Below are 13,359 nucleotides of genomic sequence, written 5' to 3' on the forward strand. Positions count from 1 at the left end.
CAGGCGAGAAAATAACAAAAATAATGAACAACCATATACCAGAGACATTCTGTGGGGGCGGAGTGGGGAATGGGATCAAAAACGGGAAGGGGGAGAAGGGAGGGAAATGCAGGGGACTATGGTGGTGGCACAGGGGTGATTTGGTGATGGGAAACCCGTGGGGATTACAATCGAGATGGAAAAAAAAAAATGTGCAAAATTATGTAAAAATAAACTTTGTAATTAAAAAAAATAAAAAGTACAGCACAAAGAAGCTAAAAAGCCAAAAAAAAAAATTAGCAAACAAAATTCCAAACTTACCACACAAAATTACAGTAACCAAGACTGTGGTATTGGCATAAGAACAGACATACAGATAGAATATGGGAACAGAATTCTGATAGAAACCTTTTTATTTGCAGTAAATTGATTTTCAACAAGAGAGACAATTCAATGAAGAAACGTCTCTTCAACAAATGATGCTAGGAATACTAGATATGTATGTATGTATGTATGTATGAAAGAATGAAGCTGGAGCCCAAACCATATACAAAAAGTAACTTGATCACAGACCTAGATCTAAAAGCTAAAGCTGTAAGGCTCTTCTTATGAATCCATTGGATAAAGGCAAATGTTTCTGAGATATGACCACAAGAAAATGACAAGAGAAAAAAAAAGCAGATTGGACTATTTCTTTTTTGTAAAACACTTGAGTTATAAATGATATCATCAAGAAAATTTGTAAAATCAACCCATAGGATGGAAGAAAATATTTGCAAATCATATTATCTGATAAGGACTTGCATTCAGAATGTATAAAATAACTCTTGGGACAATGCTAAAAAGAAAAAAAAAATTTAAAAATCAGTCAAGGATTTGAATAAGCACTTCTGAAAGGAAAAGAAACAAATGGCCAACAACGCCAACATTGCTGCCCAGTAGGGAAATGCAAATCAAAGTCACAATGACTCGTCATTTCTCACTCCACAAAAATATAAAGACAACCACAAGTGCTGGTAACATGAGTAGAGACTAGAACCCTCAAACACTGCTAGTAGTAATGTAAAATGGTGCAGCTACCTTGCAAAAGTTTGGGAATTCCTCAAAGTTTAAAGAGAATTACCAAATAACACTGCAATCCTACTACCAGGTATATACCCAAGAGGAATAAAAACATGTTTACCCAATACTTGTCATGAATGTTCACAGCAATATTATTCACAGTAAGCAGCCAATGTTCACCAACTGGTGAATGAATGAATAAATATATGGTATTCATACAATGGATCTTATTCAGCATTAAGAAATGTAATATTAACACATTTTTTGTTTGGGGGTTTTTGGGTATGATCAGAGTGTTAAGAGCTTACCATGTATAGAGTTTTCCATATGATCCAGTAATCCCACTTTTGGGTATTTACCTAAAAGAACTGCAATCAGGATCTCAAAGAGCTATCTGCACTCCCATGTTCATGGCAGCATTATTCCCAATACTGAGATATAAAGCCACCTAAATGTCCATCAGTGGAAGAACAGACAGAAAAATTGTACACTAAGCACAGAATGGACTAAATTAAGCAAACTTAAAAAAAAAGGATATCTTGTCATATGCGACATCATGGATGATGAACATTATAAGTGAAATAAGCCAGGCATGTATGAAGTATCTAAAACAGTCAAACTTACAGGAGAGAATAGAATGGTGGTAGTCAGCAGATGGGAGAGAAGTTTCTATTTGCCAAGCAGGAAGTTTCAACAATGCAATGAGAATAAGTCCTAGACATGTGCTGTGTGACACAGTGTATAGCTAACAATACTGTATTATGTACTTAAAAGTTTGTAGACCTGGCCCTCCCCGGTGGTATAACAAGTTAAAGCACAGCACTATGAACTGATCTGCAATCACTGCAGTGTGAGTTAAATCCCTGGCCAGGGAAATGACCCGCCTGGCACAGTAGACCTCTCCTGTCTCACCTGCAGCTCCCCTCAGCAGGGTATTTCAGCCGATCTGCCTGTTTTGCTTCTCACTCTGTCTCTGGTGAATTCTCTCACCCAACCCCCTGCACCTCTGGCCTGTACCCCAGTACTTGTATGCATAAGTAAATACATCTTTTTTTAAAAAAAAAAAGGTCCATAGACCTCGTATTTAGTGTTCTTACTACAAGTTAAACCAAAATTTCATTTGGAGATACATATTGAACTACGTACACATGAAAAAATGGAATGATGTCAGGGATTTAAAATAGAACACAGAGGGTAGAGTTAAGAATGGGTGGGGTATGGACATGACTGGACATGGCTTGAGAGGTTGTGGGCAATGTGTATACACAGCAGTTCATTACTTTAATGTCTGTATTAGTGCAGATTCAAAATTCATTGTCATAAAGAGCTAAAAAATAAAATTTTCCCCATTATTTTATTCTAATGACATCTACAACAAGGCTTCCCTCAAGTTATGCCTTTCCAGTGGAAATGGCAGTACTTTAGAACAATGGCAAAAACCAGGTATTTTCAACACCAATAACCAATTCTCTGATTCACCAGACACCAACAATGCAATTTAATTCTGACACTAACCACTGCAGTTAGAACAGATCCCACAGGTTAAGGACTCAAGTCTCACAAGAATACCCAGCCCACTTTAAACACCAGTCAGAAGACCCAAGTCTACCACACTTCTACTCAACCAGGTATTAGTCAGAAGCACACATGCTCCTTCAGTACTCAAGAATATGCCTTACTTATCAGTAGTAGTCTACTATGCTCTGAAAGAGCCAAAAGAAAGGATGCATAAGGCAAGAAGTGAGGAGGCTGTTTGAGGGAGGGGACCTGCCATTCCCTGTCTGGATGCACCATGCTCCCAGCACCGAATTGTGTGTACAATAGGAACTCCACTGTTTAGATTTTTATGCAGGCATGATTAATTAAGTCATTGTTCAATGGTGATTAACTCAATTTAGAGTCCTTCACCCCTCCCTGGAGAGTCGGGGGCATTGATCAAGGTTGACCTGCCTGGCAACCAGCTCCTACTATGAACCGAGAGGCTCAAAGGCACAGTCATCATCTGTGCTAGTCATTCTTATTACTCTGAAGATTCTAAGGATTTTAGAAGCTGGATTAATAGGAAAGGAGATAAAAACAAATATAAATTTTCCATTATACCATAGAAAGTAATCAGACTCTCTCTATATGTCATCTTTAGGCCCTCCCTGGTGGCGCAACAGATTAAAGCACAGCACTATGAAGCTATCCACAGCCGCTCCAACAGAAGTTTGATCCCTAGCCAAGGAGGTGACCCACGTGGTGTGGCAGACCTCTCCTGTCTCACCCCCTGCTCCCCTCAGCAGTGTACTTCATCAATCATCAATCTCCCTGTTCTGCTCCCCTATCTGTCTCCGGTGAATCCTCTCACCACCCCTGCACCTCTGCCTGTCCCCCAATTCTGTATACATAAATAAATCTTTAAAAATAAAGTCATCTTTAACACAGGAATGCCATTTCTGGGACACTGGCATAGAGAAACAGAAACTCCATTATTAAAGGTGTGTATAAGCACATATACTGCAACATTGTTCATAGTGGGAAATGGAGACAATGTGAATACTCATCAACAGAGGAAAAAGCACACTACCAGCTAGGTCTGCCTTTAAAAAGAAATGTGAGGCCCTCCCTGGTGGGGCAAGGGATTAAAGCACAGCACTATGAAGCTATCCATAGCTACTGCAGCACAGGTTCCATTTGGCCAGGGAGGTAACCCACATGATGCAGCAGACCCAAGACTCTTCTGTCTTGTCTGTTGCTCCCTTCAGCAGTGTATTTTAGTCAATCCACCTGTTCTGTTGCCCACTGTCTCTCGTGAAGTCTCTCACCCCTCACACCTGTGGCCTTCACCCCAGTCCTTGTATGCATAAATAAATCTTTGGAAAAAAAAAAATGATGCTGATGAATAGGGCCTCCCTGGGCACACAAGGCACCAAGTCTCAGCACCATGAAGCTATTGGCAGCAGACCCACATGGCACAGCAGACCCAATGCACCCCTCAGCACACCTGCCTGTTCTGCACCCCAATCTGTCTCTGGTGAATCCTCCCACCTCTCTGCACCTCTGGCCTACACCCCAGTTATTGTATGCATAAATAATAAGTTAATCTCTTTAAAAAAACAAAAAAGACACTGATGAAGAAAGCCAACTGTTTACTCATTTTGGGCAGATTGCTAAAAAAGTATTCACTCAATAGATGAGCTGGTCACATTCTACATGGTAACTAAAATCTGCATATACACACTTGTGCAGATACATACAAACAGTATAAACTACATCTAAGTCCTTTGAACAGAAAATCCACCTGTTTCCTCTCCAGAGATTAACATCCCAGGCAGTACCCAACATCCCAATCCCAATGTAATCATATAGACATTGTATATCATGGCAGTCAGAGAAGAGTGGATTGTTTAGGAAAAGGTTCATCAGGGGAAAGAATTTAAACTAGCCCTGGCAAAATGAGAAGCAGAAGTATATATATAAAAAAAAAATAGCCTAAGCAAAAGTGATTGAGAAAACACAAGTATATTCAAGAAAAAGGGATCAAATAACACTTTTTAGAGAACTTGAGAAATGAGAGGTGAAATGCAATCACAGGTTAAAGAGAGATACAAATGTCAGACTGAAGGATTTTATTGAAGAAGACTGTATGAGGATTTTATTGAAGAAGACTGTATGAGGTTTCCCATCTATAAAATGAGATTTATTTTCCTTTCATGTTTGAATATTGAGCACTAGGCTAGACACTGGAGCTACACCAATGCTCTCTCTGCTTACATGGAACTCATAAACTACACATAGTCTCAAAGAACAGTTTTAAGATTAAGTGAAAGAATGCAAATGTCTGGGACATAGTACTATCCCGATCACTGAGGTCCACAAATATGCAAACTGAATTCTAAATGAAGAATAAAGGCTATTTGCAGTAAAACAATCATTGGCGCGGCATAATAAGATGAAGTCATTAGAAATTTCTAGATAGCGAAGTAACATCAATCAATAAATATTTACTGAGTCCTCTATATAAACCTATTTTAGGATTATAGACTAAAGTGACTGGTAAGAAGGAAAAGACTCAGGGAGACTAAATTAAATCTGAAGTAAGGCCCTCCATCGTAGCGCACTGGGTTGGAGTGCTCTCCTGCGAAGCTAAGCCAAGCCCTGGCCGCTTCAGTTCCAGTTGTCTCCCCACTGTAGAGCTGACCCACATGGCACAGCAGAACCTCTCCTATCTCACCCACTGCTCCCCTCAACAGTGTACTTTGTCAATCTGCCTGTTCTATTCCTACTCTGTTTCTGGTGAATTCCCTCACCGCCCCTGCACCTCTGGCTGTCCCTCATTTCTGTACGCATAAGTAAATAAAATCTTTAAAATAAAATTTAAAAAATATGAAGTGAGATCACAAAGAAGTAATTTTCTTCCTTGGCTCTTAGAAGAAAAAAAGAGTGACAGCCAAAAGGGTAAGCCACTACATCTCCAAGAACAGCAGCCAGTTAGTCAAACCCATAATAGGAAGACAGAAGTTTCTCACTGCCTCCCTGGGGGCCTAGCAGTTAAGTTTCAGCATTATCACCTCTGAGGCCTGAGTTCTATCCCCAGCCAGGGAGGTGACCCACATGGCACAGCAGACCTCTCCTGACTCACCTACTGCTCCCCTTGGCAGTCTATCTCAATAAATCCACCTGTTCTGCTCCCACTCTGTCTCTGGGGAGATCCTCTCACCCCCACACCTCTGGCCTACACCCCAGCTCTTCTATGCAAAAATAAATAAAATCTTTTTTAAGGGAGCAGTGCACTGTAGAGCAAAGAACATCAGCTTTGATTAAGTTTAATAAATCTACAAATAAGACACTCTGCTTATTAAAAGGAAGAGCTATTAGAGACAGTGCCAAGACAATAACTTCTGATCAGCACAAATAGTTTAAAGGAGGGAAGGAAGATATCTAGCACCACACTTCATGCAGCTGTGTACTTACCAACAGGATGGTGTCAGTGCTGAAGAGAGATCTGGCTTGTTGAAAGCTTCAGACAAGTCCGGTAAAGCAAACAGTAGAGACTGTGCTGATCCTTGAAAGGAAACTGGATAAAATCTGCCTGTTGTGTTTTTCTTATCTTTACTCTTTTTATAAAAATATACAATGTTTCACTAATTTGCATAAAGTTCCCCTTTGGGCACCATACTAGTCCACTTTATGGTTATAGTCTAGATATGAATAAAGCCAAAGCAAGCACAAAGTGCTGCATTTTTTCAGAAAAAAAGTTAAGAACGGTTTGAAAATAAACTGCCCAAAGTGCAAAACTTCAAAATCCTTGAGATCTAAGAATATGCAAGTCAAACTGCTAAAAGAAAAGTTTACTCCATTGCCATCAGAGATTAAAAAAAAACACTGAAGTCATTCCACAAAGAAATCCTGAGACACTGGAGAGATAAATCCTGAGACACTGGAGAGGAAAAGCAGTGAAAGGCCAAGGAGAACAATCCTCTTGTGGAAATTAAAGCTTGGTTTGAATTGCCTGGGTCTTTCAGGAATTCTCAAGTCTTGATCTTAGCTTAAGGAGGTCCAAGCACCTGCCAAAAGTCAACTAAGTCTTCTCTGGAAGATGGCACCATCATTTTTCCCCTCAAATTTTTCTACAATGAATAGTGCATAGCTGAAGATAACCAAACACACAGGGATATGAAGAGCTCATGAGTTATGCCAGCAGAAGCAACAGATCACAGTAACAAGTCCTTAGACTTCAATGATGGAAGTCAAAGAGACTACAGAAAACCATATTTATTCCACTAAAAGAAGTAAAAGATAAGTTTGAAAATAACAGCATAGAAAACTACTGAAAAAGCACCTGGTAGATTTTAGAAACAAGTAGAATTTCAGAAAATTCAAAATGTAAAACAAAAAATGTTAAAGCCAAGGGGAGCTTTAACAGCAAGACAGACTCAACTGAAAAGAGAATGAGCACACTGATAGGTGGCAAAGACACAAAGACAGATAATGAATGATATGAAGGATAAAATGGGAAGGTTTATCATATATTTAAATACCGGAAGGAGAGGAGAGAAAGCATGGAGCAAATGTAGTATTTAGAGAGCTACTAGCTGGGAATTTCCCAGAACTGATATGAAACACCAAACAATTTCAACAAATCCAGCTAAACGCAATACACACAAATAAATTCATACTTAGACACACTGTAGTTAACTGCAAAGTATCAAGATGAAATGAAATCTTAAAATCCAGCAATAGGAAGTGGTAATGATGGAGGTAGTAAGAGAGAAAGCCACTTTAAAGGGCTTCTGACCATTTGAATTAATGAATTCCACTATTTACACAATTCTGTACACTCTGCTTTATTCCAAAAACAGTTCATGACAGCTTACCAAGATTCATACATGAAAATTCAACAAAATAAATTTAAATTGAGCTTAAGTAAAAACAAAGAAATAGAGAAAAGTAAGCTAGATGCAGTACTAATTCCCAAAATGCATGCTATAAATTCCTATTTGCTCTTGAAAGGGGAACTACAAATTTGGCTTTAAACATCTGAACACCCATCCAAAGAAGGAATAAATAGAAGATTTTCAGTAGAAATCAACTAATCGTTCAGGAAAAACGACTATTTCTACAGGAAATATAATTAACAATCACAATAAACATTTGCAATATCTTCTGCTAATTAATACAGTGACATATTTAATAGAACCAAATACAACTTTCCAGGGAAGATCAAGTACCAACCAACATGATGTAATCCAAGCATCTGAGGTGAGGCTTAATCCAAGGGGAAGATCTTGGAGGAAAGGATGCCTGCATACATGTCAGAAAATCTTTAATATAAACTAAGTGTATCATGCTTCTGAAATCAGCAGCTTTAAGTTTTCCTGACAAGTACCCAAATGAAATTATTCTGCATAGATAGTACTTAACTATGCCAAAACTAACTACGCTAAACTATGCCAAACTAACTACGCTAAACTATGAAGCCAAGATTAGAAATTAACCATTAAATCAGTGAAAACTGAGATGTCAAACAATGTTTCATCTCAACTCATAGAAGTAAAGTTTGATGTGACTTAAGTTTGCTTTACTCTAAGTATCCTAACCCCACCAAGGCACATTTGATTTACTCTAGAAAGCAAATGAAAATAGCTCCACATTCTAGAGGGGGCATTAATTGAAAAGAAATGAGATTTAACTTACAAGAAATAAGATAGTCATACTAAAGAAAAGTAAAAATAATATGGTACAAGTGATTAGGCTGGCAGGAGGGAGTCAAAGATGCCTACAGAGTTTTAAATGAGGGAGAACAGAGTACTAGCATATAAAATTGGGGGCAGACAAGTTTTGAAGACAGTTTAGACAAAATGTTTGAGTTTGAATATTTGAGTAGAAATGTGCATAAGATATTTTCTAGATATGCATGACTAGAGCTCAGGGTGGGTTATAGACAAAGCTATAAATTCAGAAATCAGAGACATGGTAACTGAAATCATACTGAGTAGCTTCAATCTACAAACTACTACAAAGCCTTTTCCTTTAACTATTTCCCCACTGCAAATAAAACTAGACACCCCCCCAACATACACCACCTGAAAGCAGCACATGGCCACAATAAAAAAGCAGACTGTCCTTCCAAGTGACCAGATGCATAGCAGAGCTCTGTGTGGTAACTACAGCACCTAAGAAAGCTATCACGCCACTAGCAGTAGAGTTAGTCTGTCTTCAGACAGAGAATGATACAATTTTCTACAAAGTAAATACTATTTACAAATACCCATTACATATTTAAGAATACACAGGTACATTCTGTCTGCAGGATCATATTTTCTTAAAATTCTTAAGTTGGTTATATGAGGATTTATTAAATATGACAGAAGTATCCCACAATAACAGCTTTCTAAACTTAAAAAAAAAAAAAAACTTCCCTAGAACTTATCAGGATTGAAGACCTATCTCTTTGTCTTTGAACTATTAAAAGCCTACCACCACATAAAAAGATGGAAGGACATGGGAGTTTTTTCCTCAAAAAAAAGACATAATAACCCAAAGGGTTCCTAATTTCTAAAAGGAAGGGACAAGCACATAATAGATACAGTCTTCAGAAACGCAGTTGGATAGGAGTTAAATACAGAGACAATGGCAGCTTAATAATAAACTGATAAAAAAAGAAAAGTAAAAATTAACTTACTCTTTTCAATGAGCTGGTCCTGAACCCCTGCCAATGCACTTACTGCCTAAAAAAACAAAACAAACCACCAGTTAGTTACTAGAAGAATCATCACAAGACCTTAGGAGCACACTTACAGGCAAAAGGGGAAAAGGAAATTCATCCAACAGACAAAAGGTAAAAAGAAAACTCACAGAAAATTAACTGAGGTCTTCCTCAACAATGGGCCACAGAATGAGCCCCCCCCCTCACTTACAGCTGCTGACGTAACTGAGGATTTACTGAAGAGGCGCTCAGCTTCCTTAAACTTCCGGTTCCTTCGATCGTTTTTGCTATTGGAGTTTCTAAAATATACAGAAGAAATTTATTCTAAACCCCAAGCTACAGTGATGTCTCAAGTTGAGGATGCCCAGGGCAGATATAAGGAATTCTCTCTCTCTCTCTTTTTCCATCCAACTTTCCTACAGGAGTGGCGGCACTCTGAAGCAACCTCTAGGCTGAATGGCTACGGAGATGGCAATGTTGTCTCAGGGGTGGTAAGTGTCCTACAGTGGTACATGAAATTACTTTAGCTGGTTTGCATTTTCATTTTAATATGTATTTATTTGTTTATTATTAAGAACAACAAGCAATGATTAGTGATATGAAATGTCTCTGTTTAAAAAAAAAAATTTTTTTTAAATACAAAGAAACCAGCTGGTTTCTCTAAGGTGACAGAAAGTTCAGACACTAGCAAGGCATATTGAAAAGACAAAGGGAACATCTTGAAGATGGTCCCATTGGCCAGATTTGGGGCAAACTAAACATTAAAGAGGATATGGGCAGGTGTGTTTACCTTTTGAAAAATCACTGAGCTGTGTCTTATGGTTTGTTCACTTCTTTTTTTAAAAAGACTTATTTTTTATGCATACAAGAACTGGGATACAGGCCAGAGGATTCACCAAAGACAGTATGGGGATCAAAACAGGTGGATCTACTGAAATACACTACTGAGGGGAGCAGTGGGCAGGTTGAAAGAGCTGACCAGCTCTCCCGCAGGGGACTGAACTAGTGCTGCAGTGGCTGCAATAGCTTCATAGTGTGCTGTGCTCTACCCTGCTGTGCCACCAGGGAGGGCTCAGTTTGTTCACTTCTATGAACATATTCAAACAAACATTTATATTGAAAAGTAAAACTTAACAATTAAGTGGCAGTACTAGATCCCAACATACTGATTTTTCTTTTTTCAATTAATTTTGTTAAATATTGATTTATTTTTACGTGTGTGTGTGTGTGTGTGTGTGTGTGTGTGTGTGTGTGTATCTGTGTGTATAGAACTCTGGTATAGGCCAGATTTGTGAGGGGAGTGAGAAGAGTCACCAGAGACAAAGTGGGGAACAAGACAGGCAGATTGATAAAGTACACTGTTAAGGGGAACAGCAAACAAGACAAGAGAGGTTAGCTCTCAGGCTGAGAACTGAACTTCGGGGACAACAGTGATAGCGCTCAGAAACCCACAGGTCATCAGGGAGGCCCTGTTTTTTTTTTTTAAATGCATGAGTCCATAGGATACTAAAGAGTGAGATAATATCAAAAAGGAAAATTATGAAAAAGATTCTGCCTTCAAAATATCAGTAATAAATGTTAAAAAAATAATAATTATAGAATCACCAATTTCGCAACCTCAAGTATAATAGCTGATTCAGAGGGCCCTCCCTGTGGCACAACAGGTTTAAAGCACAGCACTATAAAGCTAGCTGTAGCCACTGCAGCACAAGTTCAACTCATGGCCACAGAGTTAACCCACATGGTGCAGCAGATCTCTCCTGCCTCTCCCACTTCACCAAAAAGAGTGATTTTCCTAAATTAAGAGATGTAATAGTCAAAATGTAATTCATGAATGGCAACTGGACCAAAGTGAGGTCACAAAGCATTCTGGGGCAATTAGCGAAATCTGAATAAAGCCTGTGTGCTTTAGATAATAGTACCAATGCAGTGTTAATCATCAAGGCATGACACTTGTGACTAGGTCAGAAAAATGTTCTTATTCTCAGGAGGCAATTGCTGACATGAGGGCACTATATAATAAGGGCACTATTATATTTATATGGTTTGGAAAAAAGAGAGGAGAGGGAAGCCAAGGAGTAGTAGCAGGAACTCCCTGATGCGCAGGGGTTACTCTCAGCACTATGAAAATATTACCAGTCACTGTGGCCTGAACTGGATCCCCTGCCAGGGAGCTGACACTCAGCAGCGTATTTTAGTAGATCCATCTGATCTGCTCCCCACTCTGTCTCTAGTGAGCCCTCTCATGCCCTGCACCCAGTTCTTCTACATAAAAATTTAAAATCTTTAAAAAAATAAAAAGGAGTAGCATGAGGGAGAGCTGTGTGGTGATGGACTAGTTCTGTATCTCCACTGCTGCAGTGGTTACACACACAAGATAAAACTACAGAACTACACATACACATTGTACCAATGTCAATTACCTGGTCTTGATATTACACTATAGTTACATAAAACCCAACCCTTGGGGAAAAATAGGTGAACGGTCCCAGGATGTCCCTATTATCTTGCAACTTCCTATGTACCTATAATTTTATCAAAATTTTTAAAAATCTAAGTGTAGATATAGGTATGTGTATGTATCAAAGAGAAAGAGTAGAGAGAGAAAGCAAATGTGGTAACATGTTAATTGGTGAAAGAAGGTGAAGAAGATCAAGTGTTCACTGCTCTTTCAACTTTGTATAGACTAAAAATTTTCAAAGTCTTCAGAGCTTTCAAGAATAACATGACTAAAGGGTGGTACGGCTGCTATATGGGCATGGTAAACACTGTGGGAGCAATGCACAACTGATTTAAATATGGAACACACTAGAAGTGACACTCTAAGATATTGTTACATGCTGTGTTCATTAAAGCCTCACCTGAGCCCTGCCATGGACCCAGCTTTCTCCATTTTACAGATACAGGATTGGTCCAGGTTTGCTCAGGAGGGGGTAGCAACTACATCCAAGTTCAAGACCAGACCCTTTCCATACCACCACTGCCTCCTGCAAAGTTGCTACTAAGAACATACATAGTTCGAAAACAAATCCTGCTAAGAAATGATATGGACACACCAGGTGTTGCCACTCACTTTTGGTTGGTCAGATACCGATCCCAGCCACGAATAATATTGCCATACATCTGAGTATCTTCCAGGTAGCTTCCTTCAAAAGCATAGATCTGTCTCTCCAAGTTTGCCAACGTTTCCTGAGATGAGAACCAAGGAAATGGGCAATGCCTTTTAAACAGAAACAGGACATCTGACCAAAGTGAATAATTTGACATTAGACTTATAAACTCAAGCTCAGTAACAGACCACCCTAGTGGAGAGGTAGGTGACCGGAGAAGGGGCTGTTTCATATTAAGCAGTCTGCAACCTGTCATGGTGAATGCCTTCCAGAACACAATGGAACATACAGAGGCTGTCTCCAGAAATGTGCAAAATTTTGCACATACTTCAGAGGGTCCCTGGAAATCCACTTGTCAAGAGCCCTGGCGAAGGCAGAACGTGACCAGTCTCCTCTCCCACACATAAAGGGTTCGCAGGGGGGAGAGGGAAGAGAGGCCTTCCAGCCCAGCCAGCTCCTCGCCCCTCCCTGCGGCTCAGAAAGGCCGCAGCCAGTTGCTATGGAAACCTGGAAGGGCAGCTTCAGGTGAGATGGGCCTCTCCAGTGCCTAAGCCAAAACGCAGGGGAGGGAAGACTTAGCCACTGGGGTAGGTGGGACACTGAGTGCACATCACGATCATAACTCCCTGAGTCCTCTCCCCTTGCCTGTCACCTCTGCATGCTCGCGAGCACATCGCATCTCTGCCCATCAAAAACCCCATTCAACAGATCGATACCCCTAGTCCCCCCAAAGACAAGCGCCCCTCCACCTTCCAAAAACCGATGGGTCGCGCTCCCATACCCGACTCCTAACCCCCACTCCTCTGAAGCCCACCCGCAAGTCCGAAGTAATCTCCCACAGCCCACCAACACGCCCACTCACCCCTCCGGCGTGAACCCGCCCGCCCTCGCCAGCCCTCCGCGGCCGAGCACACAACCGCCCCTTCCCGCGGAGCCCACGGACACTCGCCCTCCGGAGCTCCCACACTGCAGCCCGCGCTCCGCGGCGCCGACCTGCTCCACGCCCCAGCCCGGCTC

At 40.2% G+C, this 13,359-nt stretch overlaps 1 protein-coding gene across 1 annotated transcript in view; it reads right to left on the minus strand.

Moving 5' to 3' along the window:
- The window catches only part of MEAF6 (MYST/Esa1-associated factor 6), a 25,731-nt gene extending 13,304 nt beyond the window's left edge, over window positions 1–12,427 (minus strand). Inside the window, exons 1-3 of the mRNA XM_012722617.1 lie at window positions 12,306–12,427; window positions 9,444–9,531; window positions 9,209–9,254 (exon numbers count right to left, since the gene is read on the minus strand). Of these exons, the coding sequence (XP_012578071.1) occupies window positions 9,209–9,254; window positions 9,444–9,531; window positions 12,306–12,355 (184 nt within the window). The 5' untranslated portion in view covers window positions 12,356–12,427. The remainder of the gene's footprint in view (window positions 1–9,208; window positions 9,255–9,443; window positions 9,532–12,305) is intronic.
- Window positions 12,428–13,359: the final 932 nt, after the last annotated feature.

The sequence above is a fragment of the Condylura cristata genome, unplaced genomic scaffold (genome assembly GCF_000260355.1).
Source record: "Condylura cristata isolate star-nosed mole 26May11 unplaced genomic scaffold, ConCri1.0 scaffold00008, whole genome shotgun sequence".
NCBI classification, from domain to species: Eukaryota; Metazoa; Chordata; class Mammalia; order Eulipotyphla; family Talpidae; genus Condylura; species Condylura cristata.